Raw genomic sequence first — 14,156 nt, 5'->3', positions numbered from 1 at the left:
TGGAGCCCTCAGGCTGCAAGTGGGGCCAAGTATGTGGGGCATGAGTCATGCATCTGACTGCTGCTGACCTCGGCTGGGGACAAAGCGGGGTCTGTGCGGACAGAAAAGTGGGGTCTGTGCAGACAGATACCCCAGGTTAAGCTGCTCATGTGCAGGAGGGGGACGTTGGGGGCTGGAGCCTCTCTGAGTTCACCAGAAAGAAGATACTGTCTTGCTGGGCACATGGGGAAGGGTGGGCATGAGAGAACCCTTTAGCTTCCCTTGTCTTTGGGAACATGCTTCCAAGCCTGCTGCCTGTGAAGAGACCAGTGTGAACTTAACTGTTGACCAGGAAGGGGACGGGGTTGTCTGGATGATCTGGGGTGGAGGACACACAGGGGAGGGGCACCATTGTGGGTCCGTGTGATGTCCACCCTCCTGCCCGGAAGATGCCACCGCTGCCCAGGCAGCGTCTGCTCCCACGTGCAGGAACTCTGCTACTTTGCTGGACCACGTGCCTGTCCTTGCTGGTTGGTGACATATTATTAACAAATCGTGCTGTTTCCAGATAAAAAGATATTTCTTACATGCTGTGTATCAGTCATGTGTCTTCCAGTCTGGGACACACATTAGAAAGTTCTCAGTGGACATGAGAAGGTGGGCAGTAATAGAACACGGGCCCCAGGCGTCGCAACTGAAGTGCCCTACTCAGCACTGCACCAGTGACTTCGACTTTGCCAGTGAAAGCAGGAGGCTTGTTTGCCATCAGATTAGCCGAGTCTTTAAATGTTGGTAAGACGCGGTGTTGGTCGGGGAGTGGACTGAATGTGCGCTCGCTTTCTGGAGAGTCGCACAGTGTGATTCCTTCTGCCAAGCAGGCGTGCCCTGGGGGCCCCTCAGGGACAGGTGGATGGCCGGGGTGCATCTGGACAGCACTGGCGCCCATCGGGGTTGGGAACTTCTGACCCCCAGGGAGGCCCACTCAGACCTCAGGTGCTGTTTGGCAACAAACATTTTATGCACTTATTTGGGAAGTGGTCCATGGCGTGATATTAAAAGATTGGGATGTATAATGTAATCCAACTTTTTATTTCAAAAATATGTCTCCATCCACATCTATTTCTGTTCTATAGTCATATGGTTTCAGAGAAAAAAATCCAGGAGGATATTCCCTATGGTGTTAACTTGGTTTTCACTTCCTGACATCTTTATGTATTTTTAAGATTTTTATGTATTTTTAAAATATAACTTTATTGAGATACAATTCACATACCATGTAATTAACATATGTAAGATGTCTCATTCTGTGGTTTTCAGTGTACTTGGCACATTTTCGTGTCCCTGAAGAGAAACTCATCCCCTTCACTCCTGTTTCTTACTGGCGCACTGCTCTCCAGCAGCCATAGCTTTGCCTGTTTAGGGCACTTCGTGGAAATGGAATCACAGGAGTGTGTGGCCTTTGTGGCTTCTTTCACGGAGTGTCGCGACGTCAGGGTTCACCCGTGGGCCACAGGTCCCCGAGCATGCCTGCTCTCTGAGGCGGATGACCCTCCCCTGTGTGGACGTGTCATCCCGCTGCTCTGGGCCTGCTGGGCCACACAGTTACTCTGTTCACCATTTTGAGGAACTGCCACTGTCTCCAAAGCAGCCGAGCTAGTGCACATCCCTGCATTGTCTGGCTTCTCCACATTCTCCCTGCACTTGTTAGTGTTTCTAGTTAAAAGTTATAGGAAACAGGGATCCCTGGGTGGCGCAGCGGTTTGGCGCCCGCCTTTGGCCCAGGGCGCGATCCTGGAGACCCGGGATCGAATCCCACGTCGGGCTCCCGGTGCATGGAGCCTGCTTCTCCCTCTGCCTGTGTCTCTGCCTCTCTCTCTCTCTCTGTGACTATCATACATAAATAAATAAAAATTAAAAAAAATGGCCTTGGGCAGCCTGGGTGGCTCAAGGCAGTTTAGCACCACCTTCGGTCCAGGGTGTGATCCTGGAGACCCAGGATGGAGTCCCACGTTGGGATCCCTGCATGAGGCCTGCTTCTCCCTCTGCCTGTGTCTCTGCCTCTCTCTCTCTCTCTGTGACTATCATAAATAAATAAATAAAAAAAAATTAAAAGTTATAGGAAACATTCTTATCCACGGATGTTCCTCTTTTTAAAGCAGACAACTGAACTTGTAGGGGACTTTGGAAGCACAGGGAAGCTCTAAGAATGTACACATTTGGCGGAAAGCTATGTCTTGCTGGGGTGGTTTTGCTGAGTTTGGGACAAGCAGGAGTCAGTGGGACGAGCGGGAGTCAGCGGGGAGCTGGTACCTGCAGATGGAGCCCTCAAGGGCAGGCCCGTGCTCTGGCTGGGACCCCGCCAGCCTGCACGAGCATGTACCTGCCACCCACACCTGGGTGTCGTGCTGCTGCAGGTCACGTGGAGTGTGGCTCCCTGCAGTCTAGTGCTCTCCTTGGGTGCAGACACTACCCTGGTTTTCCTGTGCCCTCGGAGGTGAAGCCTTGCCCCGAGTGGCATGCCTGAGGGTACGGGGTGGGGTTCTGTGTCGCTGAGGAGAATCCATGTGCTGCCCACGTGTCACACGTGATTGCTCTGGAGACCATGATGACCTCACGGCTTGTGTTAGACATCTATGGGTATGGAATTAAAGGTTTCTCACCCTGGAGAGGGTTCTCTGGCGTGGAACCTCCAGCTTCCTGCCCCTCGACTGGGATTTGCCCGCATGTTTTCTAAAATGCTGTCCCGGCAGTTCCGGGGACATGTGTGTCCCTCACTGTGAACTTCCGCCATGGGGCACCACACTGGCCACCTTCTCCACCTTCATTCCAGCCTGAGCAGGAGCTCATATCGTTCCAGCTTCCCTGATGGGTCACGTTTGCTGCTCTGGACCTTGGCTGTAAACATGCGTGGAAGTGGAATCCTGGCCGAGTCCGAGGCCGTGGTGTGCCGTAATCTGACCATCGCAGAAGCAGCCAGGGCGTCTCCAGCGTGCGTCTGTCTGCTGTGTGCAGGCCACGTGCGCGGACTCAGCCTGGCTCCCCACGAGCAGCTGGGGGTCTGTTTAGTGACAGAGCCCTGGGTTTGGCCGCTTAGCCGGGGTTTGCAGCTCTTGTTGGGTCTCTGTGAATCCATGGAGGGTCCGCCTGGGGGGCCCGTCCTCTCCCCGTGAGAGGCGCAGACGTCACCCCAACTTCCAGGGAACAAGTAGGATGGCCTGGAGCTGGGACACTGAGCACGCCTTCCCAGGGTCCCAGCAGTCCCGGGGCACTGCAGACACTGTCCTCACTGTGCAGAGCTCCGCCAGCACTGCCAGTGCCCACTCGGTGCAGCGGCCTTATGACCCCACACATTCAACCCCAGCGAGCAAACCGCCATTTCCCACCTCACAGATGAAACGCAAAGTGGCGTGTTTATGATACATGCAAAAGTGCTGTAACGTGTGTGCCCAAGGCTGGTGGCCTGTGTGCAGACGGCCCACCCTGGGGGGGGGCCGGGCCACTGCATCCGGAACCTAACAGAGCCTGTTCCGCTTCTTTCTCAGCCCTTCTATGGAGAAGACTTCTACTGCGAAATCCCTCGGAGTTTTCGGCACCTGTCGTTTTACATTTTCGATAGAGACGTGTTCCGGAGGGACTCCATCATAGGTAGGTGCTGACGCGGGTGTTCTCATCCTCTCGGTCTCTTCTGGGTGGGGCCTCATTCTGGGCTCTCTGCTCTGAGCCAGCAGCGTCCGTCACACTCCTGGCCTGGCTTTCCCGGCTGTGCTGAGCAGCACAGGTGGCAGTGGGTACCTGCTGTCCTGGTGGTGGCGTCCCCCCCTGCCCTGGGTGGGTCCCTGAGCCTCCTGTGGCAGGGGTAAGCTGCCTAGGTCCCCTCCAGCCCCGTCAGGTATAGAGGAGCTCCACAATGGGAGCTCACATGGGAGAGACCAGAGCAAGGGCTTCAGACTGTCCTTCAGAGTGAGCATACAGTGACCACGGAGCCTGTCCCCAGATGACCTCCAAGGGCCCCGCCCCTCTGAAGGGACAGTGTGCAGAGGACGTGCCCCGCAAATCCCCAGACTACACTTGTCCCTGACTCTTGACATCCCTCTCTGGTATTGGGGTGCTCTCAGGGGCCCTGGGGCTCTCTGAGGTATTGGGGTGCTCTTGGGCCCTGGGGCTCTCAGAGGAATTGGGGTGCTCTCAGGCACTGGCATTTCAGCAGAGCACTCCTGGAGAAAGAAGAGAGCTGTGGAACAGCGCAGCCTCCTCGAGTCAAAAGGGTCCTTGTCCCAGGAAGACCCTATTCATAGTCTCTGTGGCACCAAAACTAGAAATTAAGAGGCTAACTGTGGGTGCACATGTATTTGCTGGGTTCCAAGCACCTTATGATGGCCCTGTTGTGGCCATGGCCGCTCCTGGGGGATGCTGAGGGACTTAGCTCCAGGATAGAGCACTTGAACCATGGAGTGTCCATGCCTCATTCCTGGGTGTCCCGGCCCCTGAGAAGGTCACCTACCCAGGCCAGCAGCACTCTGGGCAGTGGTGGCCTCCCCTGTAGCTGTCCCTCGGCCTCTGAGCATCATGCCATCTGGCGGTTACTTCTGGGTCTGGTTGTGCTGAGTTCCTGCTCGTTGCCCAAGGCTCTGCATCACCATGTAAGGCCCATCCCTGCCTCTTCCTCACCCTGGAGAGTGAGGAAGAGAGTGGGACCCTGGAGCCCACTCTCTCCCCTCCCAGCGGCAGCCCTGACCCTGTGCTGGGAAGGCCCGAGCTGCCTCTTCGGTGTACGGGCCCCAGCACCTCCTCACAGTGTATAGCTCACCTATGAAAAAGCTCCACGCGGAGGCAGGGCTCAGCAGTGACTGTCGGGTCTCTCCCTTTGGCTTGGGAGGCAGTCACTAAACGTTTGTTGAGAAAATGGATGGTTTTTGAAAATACCTCTGTTCATTATATTTATTCCACCTTAGAAATTCACAGTGTGTTATAGATAGTCTCCCTCCTGAAGAAACCCTGTTCTGGTGTCATGTGCTCCCATTTTAGAGCTCAATTTATCCAGAAGGAGAGAGAGAGAGAGAGAGAGAGAGAAGGAAGAAAGAAATTGCCGATTTCTTAGCCTCACGGCTGGATTTGGCCTGGAGAAAGAACTCTACTCCATAGCATGCCTTGAAGACCTTCCATAATCTGACCCAAATGGTTATCTGTATTTCTCAACGTATCTGCATGTACACACACAAGTGTGCGCCCCACTGGGCACCTGTGCAGACTGCCCTCCGCAAGGGGCTCCTATGACACCCTCCCAACATCAGAAGGCTTCTAAACATGCCCTCGCTCTCCAACATCAGACTTGTGCTGCGGGATTGAGCTCATGCTCAGCCTCTCTCCCATGTCCCAGGCACCCAGCCTTCATCCATGCCGACGAACCCACATCGTCAGGGGCTCAGCCTAAAACTCCATAGTGGAGTCCTCAGGTGATTCCTAGAGTTAGATGGAGACATGTATGTACCGGGCACTGTGCCAGTGTTCCCGTGAAAGCATGCGTTTGACCTGTGTCTTCGCCCCTGGATATAGCTACTACCTCCACTTGCTACATGAAGTAGACACAGGCTCAGAGGGCGTCACACTCTTGCCTGAAGATACACAGCCAGCAGGTACTAAGCCAATGGGCTAAGTATCTCCTGTCATATTTGGAGGGTCAGAGGCAGGAGAGGAGGAGGTGTGTCCACACCTGCTTTGGTTCCTCCAAAGACCCTTTAATGGGTCTCCCATCCATCACCCCACACCCGCTCCCAGTCTGGATCACCTTTCATCCTACCAGTATGTGACAGGTAGCTTCCTGAACTTCATGCAGAGCATCCCTAGTCCGTCCAGCACTCAGGGTGCCTGCTCTCCCTGGTGCTCTGGGCCCCCATTGCCTGCTGTGTGAATGAACGTTCCTGTGGCCAATGTTCAAGAGAGGGCAGTAGTCACCTTCCCATGGAAGCAGCAGACCCACTGGTAGTGGCAACAGTCATGACCTGCTGATCTGCTCCTGCCCTGTCCCTGGGGGCCAGAGGGGATGTGCCTTAGAGCCCTGCCCTGCCTGCCCTCCCCTTCCCACCCCACGCTCCATCATGGACTCTCTCTCACCTGGTTTTCCTCTTCTGGGTCTTGGACCACGTGTGGGGCAGAGAATGTGTCGATCCTTGCTTTATTCTGGCTAGGGCGGCTTAGCTGAAAAATGATGACGTGTACCAAAGTTGTACCAGAAATCCCTGAATGGAATTCCTGTAGTAGGGCCTGAATGATCTATGTTGCTCACTAAAAACATTTCATGGCTGAAGATAGAAATCAGTGTTTGGTCCTGGGAGTGTAAACACACCATCCCATTTAATGAGCCATCTGATTGGCTTTCATTCTGACTTTTCTCCTTTCTTCCCTACCCTTACTCTGAAAGAATGGTAGGTGCTGCCCACTTACTCCAGAACTATCCAGCAGTGATTCATGTTGTAGGAAAGGAAAAGCGATGTAAATTGGAAGTATCTGGTGCATATCTATTTACTTATTTCACATGTTTACAGAGTATTTAGTAGGTGCAGGGGCTTGTTCCAGGTGCTCTATGAATCTGAGCCCTTTAGCCTTCACAATTCTTTGCTGCGCTCTACCTTCAGAGGGGGAGCTGGTAGAAACAAGCCAGATGGTGTGCACACCTGCAGCCAGGTCCCCAGGTTTTCATGTCGCTTTACATTGTGCTTTGCAGACTTCACTTGGAGGCAGTCGTTGGTTGCATGTGCAGGCTGATGGGGAGGGAGAAGTTCAGGATGACTCCTGGCTATGGGTTTGCATCAGCCGGGGCGGGTGGTGGTGGTGCTGGGACACACACAGGGCTGGAAATTGTGGATGTGGTCCTAGTGGAGGGTGTGCAGGTGGGATGTGGGGATGACAGTGGTAACAGATGACTTACTCGTGCCAGGACGAGATAGCATCTTCCACATCTGCCATGAGCAGAAACCCATCATCACCGTATACCACCTTCCACCCATCATGCATCAGCTGCCATCCACCCTCCTCCACTATCAGACCACCATCCACCCTCCTCCACCATCCACCTTCCTCCACCATCAGACTACCATCACTTCCTCCACCATCCACCGCCTCCACCATCACACTACCATCCACCCTCCTTTACCATCAGACCACCACCCTCCACCCACCTCCACCATCAGACCGTCCACCCTTCTCTGCCATCACCACTTATTCTCCACCATTCCCCACCCCCCACCATCCATCACCCTTCATATGTTCTCCATATTCCCCAGCCATCATGTAACATTTACCATCCTCTAGCCCTCATCCTGTACCTTGTTCCACCATCTTTCACCACTGTCCTCACCACTTCCAGCCCCAAATATGTCCCAGCACCAAAAACACACTTGGTGTAAACCCATGAAGCTGACTAATTCAGGACTCCCCATCCTCATTGGTATCTGCTCTAGTCCTGGCCACACATTTCTCATTTTTGGAATGGAACCATATGACTGTGAATCTAACATCTAGATACCAGATTCTTGTGCTGGGTTTTCTTCTACCTGAAGAGGGTAGCTCTGCATGGTCCAGGACGGCAGGGTGGTAGATGCCAGCCACAGGCCAGGGAGGCCCTTCTTCTGCAAAGCCTGTTGGTCGGAAGGGAGCATTCTTCCTGTCCCACCAGAAACTCCTTTGACCGTGTGCCTCCTGTGGTGGGAGCCACCTTGAGCGTGCTGCCTGCCTCCGCATTCCTAGTCCAGCAAACACGAGTGATAGTCTTCTGTTTGACCAATGACCAGAAATTCAAATTTAGAAAGTCTGAAGGCAGCTTTGGTGCTGAGGTAAAGAGGTGCTGATTCAGAAATGATCCATGCCTCTGGTGGTGTTTCTGCAGTGTAGGCCAGAGCTTTGCACACTTGTCAAAATGCCACTGCTGATTCACAGGCTGGGGCAAAACCTGAGAGCCTGCATTTCCAACAGCTACCTTCTTGGAGGGTGCTATGATTTAAGTAGAAATAGCTGGAGTTTTTTAGGATGTGCATGGGCCTAGGAGCTTCTCGAGGCAGGGCCTGGGTGTCTCTAATCATTACTTGCTGGGTGTGCAAAGGTCTGTTCAAGGACGAAAGGGGGACTCCCTTCGGCCCGGGGCCTGATCCTGGAGTCCCAGGATTGAGTCCCACATCAGGCTCTCTGTGAGGAGCCTGCTTCTCCCTCTGCCTATGTCTCTGCCTCTCTCTGTATGTCTCTCATGAATAAATAAATAAAATATTTAAAAAGCAAAAAAGGACAAAAGGGATGAAGCAGACAGAGATAGAGGGTGTTGCATGGTCCCTGGTGGTTCTGCAGATCTGATACCCCAGTATGACGGGTAAACCCCACAGTGGAGCTCTTAGCAATTGGCCTGGATTATACTATAAATAAAGATGAGTTTGTTAATCTTTGGAAACCTATGAAAAATCTTTTCTGAGTGGGAATCCTAAGAGGAAAAAAATGCACATTTGCACATTTTAGAGAAACTGCTCAAGTTGATTTGTGAGATTATTTCTCCTCAAAATAACCAAATAAGATGTTTGTTAGTTATCCTGTTTAAGGTATCTGTTATTTTATTTATTTCCTTTAAAGGATTTTATTTATTAGAGAGAGAGAGAGCACGAGTGAGGACAAGCAGGGGCAGGAGGAGAAGCAGGCTCCCCAATGAGCAGGGAGCCTGGTGCGGGACTCCATCCCAGGACCTTGGATCATGACCTGAGCCGAAGGCAGATGCTTACCCAACTGAGCCCCCCCGGTGCCCTAAGTATCTGCTATTTTTTTTTTTGAAATTTTTTAATTTATTTATGATAGAGAGAGAGAGAGAGGCAGAGACACAGGCAGAGGGAGAAGCAGGCTCCATGCACCGGGAGCCCGATGTGGGATTCGATCCCGGGTCTCCAGGATCGCGCCCTGGGCCAAAGGCAGGCGCCAAACCGCTGCGCCACCCAGGGATCCCCCCAGTATCTGCTATTTTTAAAGATAACCAGCAAAATCATGGTTTGGCAGCTGTTGGTGGCATTGAACTGGTGTTTTGGCAGCTGGACCTAGACATTCCACCTCATTTCTGCTGCTGGAGGAATAGTGGCCATCTGGATCTCCAGGAAGAAACCAGAATTATGGCTGGTAATTATGCTGTTATGAGGGTGAGAGTACAGATTGTGTCACGGGAATGAGCACCAGGTCACTGGCCTATCAGGGTTTTTAGTGCCTGATCTGATGGGGTCACAGGCCTGGAGGAGCCTCGTGCATACCCTGGTGAACAGCCAGCCAGAGACACATAGCCTTGAGTCTGGAGCTTCGTCCTGAGGGCCCGTTCCTAAACCCAAAGCTGCAGGAGTAGGGTGCCATGATCTGGTCCAGGGAGAGCTGACCTCACCGCCCTCCCACCAGTTCACTCGTGTGCCATGGGTGCAAGGTCAGCTGCAGGTGAGAGGCAGGCCCCTCGAGGTGAGGAGTGTAGTAGAGAGTGGGCTCGGGGTCCAATGAAAGTGTCCTGCGGAGGAGGGCATGGATCGGCTGCAGTTGTCTGGCTCCCTTGCACTTAGTTGGCAGCCTTGGGTTTCCTAGGTAGAGAATTTTAGCACCAGAGGGAGGGGTTCCAGGCACATGGTCTTGGCCTATAACGAATGTCAAGGAGCTGCAGGTCCAGCAGCTGGCTGCTCGCACACAGGGTATGTCCCTTTACCGGGATGAGGCTGCTGGACAGACTGGCTGTCCCCACTGGACAAGAGCTGCACCACCTTCCAGCAGTTCTGGATGCAGACCAAATGCTCAGATTAGCATTGACGGTTTGGTGACGGAAACTGGTGGAAATGTCTGTTTAGTTGATGCCACTTGGTCAGCGGGATTCTAGGAAATGGTCCCTGTGTCCCTCGTTTGCTCCTGGGCTTCCTCCCTCCCCCAGCCACCAAGTTCCAGATAGATCTGGGCCAGCAGGGTTCTGGGGCTGCTGTGGAAGGCAGGGTGTTTTCCCCTCTTCCCCCCTCTAGCTCTGGTGCCCCCCCGCCCCCCACGGAGCCCCCTCGTCCTCTGGGGGCCCGATGCGGGACTCGATCCCAGGACTCCAGGATCACACCCTGGGCTGAAGGCAGGTGCTACACTGCTGAGCCACCCAGGAATCCCCTATTATGGAGTTCTTAAAGTGTTTTGTGTGTTCTGCATTTAAGTTCTTCATGAGACATTTGTTGTACAAGCATTTTCTTCCCTTTTGTTCTTTTTGTTTTCTTACCAATGTCTCTTGAAGCCCAGAAGTCTTTAATTTTGATGAAGTCCAATTTGTCGAAATCCTTTGACGGTTTGTATTTCTGGTGTCATAGCTCAGAAATCTTTGCCTACTCCAGGGTAGGTGGAGATTTTCTTCTATTTTTTTTTTTTTAAAGCTTATGGTTTATTTCCTCCATTTACATGTGTTTTAGGTGAATCGTATGTATGACACAAAGTTCATTTTTCTCCTTGTAAGTGTCCAGTGATATGAGCATAGTTTATTGAAAAACTGTCCTTTCTCCATTGAGTAACCGTGGTGTGTTCCTGAAAATCACCCAGCTTTATGCATACAGGCCTATTTCTGGCATCTCTGTGCTGTTCCATTGATCCATACTCCTTTCCTTGTACCGATACCCGTGGTCTTGCTGACAGTGGCCTTAGCTAGTCCTGAGTCAGCGGCGTGAGTGCCAACTCTGTTCTTTTCCAGACTTGTTTTGCTATTTGAGGACCCTTGAATTGTCACTTATGTTGTTTAATCAGCTTCTCAATTTCCAGAATGACTGAGATTGCATAGTGTACAGATTGATTTTGGGGGAGGAATTCACATCTTAACAAATTGGAGTCTTCAGACCCTCTGGTAGGGCTCGTGCTTGGTCTTCCTTGATCTCTCTCATCAGTGTTTGTGATACGTGTCCAGCTCGTCTCAGGAAGCATCTGTTCCTCCCTAAATCTGGCCTCAGCCAGCCTTCCTGAAGTTTCACCAGGTCCTGTACTCGGTTCCCCACATCACTTGCCCTCTGGAGTTTTCCCGGGCATATCGTGTCTTCTGAAGAGAGCCTGACCGACCTCAGAGCACATGATCCATGGGGGTTTTAATGTGTGAAGGCAGGAGCACCGCCTGCCTGTTGGTCCAAGTGGGTCAGTGAGGCCCAGAGTGCTTTAGTGACCTTTTGATGTCACTCAGACTGGGACACATGTAAGTAGGTATTATAGTTTGTGGGTCAGGCATTGTGTCTGAACAGCATTTAGAAACACTAATATAGGGATCCCTGGGTGGCGCAGCGGTTTGGTGCCTGCCTTTGGCCCAGGGCGCGATCCTGGAGACCCGGGATCGAATCCCACATCGGGCTCCCGGTGCATGGAGCCTGCTTCTCCCTCTGCCTGTGTCTCTGCCTCTCTCTCTCTCTCTGTGACTATCATAAATAAATAAAAAAAAAAAAAAAAAAAAAAAGAAACACTAATATATGTGCTAAAAAGTACACATTTGTGTACCAGGTGATGATGTATAAGTTGTGGGATTCACATAAGCACTAAATATGTAGCCCCTCTCTCTTGCAGCTAAAGCTTACAGACACACTGCAACGACTTAACGTTTTGAAAGTCACATATCATCCTCTTACCCAGCTGAACTAATGTCAGTCTGAAGATTTATTTATTTTTCAATGAAATATATTGCCCAGTTCAATTCCCAGAATTTTTTCCACGGCTTTATTCCCTTGAGACTTAAAATCACATTCCCACTGTAGGGCAAAGGATGGGGTTTGCAGGAGCTGAGAGGGAGGAAGGACTGCGTTCCCTCTGGGGGGGTGGGGAGGCCAATGTGGGGAGCGGGGAGGACTGAGGTGGGGAAGGAGCAGGTGTCCTCAGGGAGCCATCCTGCCCGGTGATTGGGTGCTGCTGGAGGAAAGCCCAGACGGCCTGTGATTTGGGCTTCTCTCTGCATTTCTGTGGAGTGTCCTCTGCAGACTCTGCCTGCTGCATGTCCCTGCACCTGCCTGTCGTGTGCTCCGCCTCCCCTCTTTGTACCCACCTGTCAACAGTGAGCTGTCGTGTGTGGCTCCAGGTGGCTCTGGCAGGTGGGAGCTGGACCATTGGGGTCTAGGCAGATGGGGTGTTGATGTGCCACATCACATCAGGGGCACAAGTACTGGCCTTGCTGACAACCCCAGTGGGGTGATTCCAGGGTCTTTCCTGAGGCTGTTTGAAAACTGGCTGTGCAAGGTGACCTTCCTCTTGAGAATGTGAGAGATGTAAATGTGCTGAAGTGATGAATGGCACAGCTGACAGGCAGATGGGGGCTGAAGGCAGGGACATGAGACCCCCAGGTCCCAGCGCTTGGGCACTTGGAATGGCTCTTCTGCACGTGTGTTGCCATCCAGACACCCTTCTGTGCCCCATGGGTGGGTCTCACAGGGTCTGGAATCCAGGGCAGAGGTTGGCTGACCAAGCTCTCAGAACCTCCCTCCACCTGCTGAGGCAGGGCCTGTGAAATCGGATTCACAGAAGAGATTAGCTGAGAGGAACAGCTCCTCATGCCTGAAGCTTATGTGAGGCAGGAGGCATCTCGTGAGGAGTACCTCCAGGAGCTGGCTGGACCTGGGCCAACGAGCGGCCCACACCCAGAGAAGCCACCTGATGAGGGGGGAGGTTCCGGGCTTCTGAGCATGGCTGACTGTGGGAAGGCAAGCGCGTGGGACGAGTGGAGTCAGGTTTGTTCATGCAGGACCATCTTGGGGCACTGCCTGACCTTTTGCCCTAACACCTCCCAGCAGAGGGTCTGCGGCAGGCCTCACTCTTCAGAAGTTTCTGTGTGTGGGCAGCTTAGGGGACTCCACGAGGACCTCTTTCTGCACCTGCTCGTTCTCATTTGCCGGCAGCTCCTAGTGGCCTATTTTGGGGTGGCCAGTGCTGAGTTCCCAAGGACCCGACAGAAGGGTAGCCTTTTCTTCTTCTAAACCTCATATGGAGGAGCAGGCCGGGCGGCAGCCCCAGACGGATCTCATGGGAGGCCTTCCAGATGAATCGTTGCCCGTATTGATCTTACTGGAAGGAGGACATGTGGTTTTAGCAGCTTGCCCGTCCGTGGAGAGAGTGCCACTCATTCCCCCGTGACCTCTGTTCCTCTGCGTCTGTTGTAGGGAAGGTGGCCATTCAGAAAGAAGACTTGCCGAAGTATCATAACAGGGACACATGGTTCCAGCTGCAGCATGTGGATGCAGACTCGGAAGTGCAGGTGAGCCCTTGGTGGGGCCGTGGGAGCAGAGGGCACTTTGGTCTCACCGGGGAATGGCAGTTATAAGGTAGGTCTTCTTACAGTGAATAGAGGCGTGTGTTACTTCTGCGTATTCTTTTGGTTATTATCACACTTTGTCATGTGTGATTAGAACAGCTTTAAAAATATAAAATTAGAAAGGACAATAATCACACATGACTGAAGGTAAAGAGAAAATACAGGCAAGCAGAAGTAAATCCTGGAGTGGGAGCAATATGCGGAGCCTCAGGCTTCAGGTTCTGGTTGCCAGAGGGGCCTGTGCACTTCCAGCTCCTACACCAGCAAATGAGTGACCAGTCACTGAGTTTCCCGTTGTCTGACGCGTCCCCAGGGCTCCCCTGGCTCACCTGGCCCTGTGTCACCTGAGACTAACTCCCTGCATCCAAAGCTTCCCCCCCGACAGGGACCCCAGTTCCCAGCCCTCCCTTCCCCAAGCTGGGGGCACTACATGTCCCCAAGCATCTGGGACAGCACCCGCTGGGAGGGCAACCCTGCTTCTGTGGTTCCAGTCGAGCTCCTAACCCCATGCTCATGCCCAGAGCCCATGATGTCGAACCCTGACCAGACAGCACAGTGCCCCCGACCTCAAGACACAGGAGCATTTTCGTTAGTGGTCCTGTGCAGGGCTGGGGTTTGGCCTGGGTGTGTGACCCAGGGGGCAGCAAGCCTGTTCCCACCTCTGTAAAGCAGGGTTCTGGGAAGACGAGACAGTGCTTGATGCAGCAGAAGCCCCAAAATAGGAGGCTGGTGGGACCCCCCCGCCCCCACCTCCAGGCACCTGTCCAGCCACGTGTCCTCCATTTCCTTGTTGACCCTTGGCTTCCTCTGGGCTCTCAGGCATGGGGTTTCTGCCTACAGTGGTCCCAGGGTGTGCAGGCCCCTGGGAGCCCCAGGGTTCAGCCCA

General features: G+C 53.0%; 1 protein-coding gene across 1 annotated transcript in view; it reads left to right on the top strand.

Moving 5' to 3' along the window:
* Positions 1–14,156, top strand: part of RASA3 (RAS p21 protein activator 3) — a 108,822-nt gene that overhangs the window by 54,078 nt on the left and 40,588 nt on the right. The window contains exons 4-5 of the mRNA XM_038570139.1: positions 3,522–3,624; positions 13,119–13,213. Of these exons, the coding sequence (XP_038426067.1) occupies positions 3,522–3,624; positions 13,119–13,213 (198 nt within the window). The remainder of the gene's footprint in view (positions 1–3,521; positions 3,625–13,118; positions 13,214–14,156) is intronic.

This window comes from Canis lupus, chromosome 22 (assembly GCF_011100685.1).
Source record: "Canis lupus familiaris isolate Mischka breed German Shepherd chromosome 22, alternate assembly UU_Cfam_GSD_1.0, whole genome shotgun sequence".
Classification (NCBI taxonomy): Eukaryota; Metazoa; Chordata; class Mammalia; order Carnivora; family Canidae; genus Canis; species Canis lupus.
Note: the sequence above shows the minus strand (reverse complement) of the source record. Positions and strands in the feature narration are given on the sequence as shown.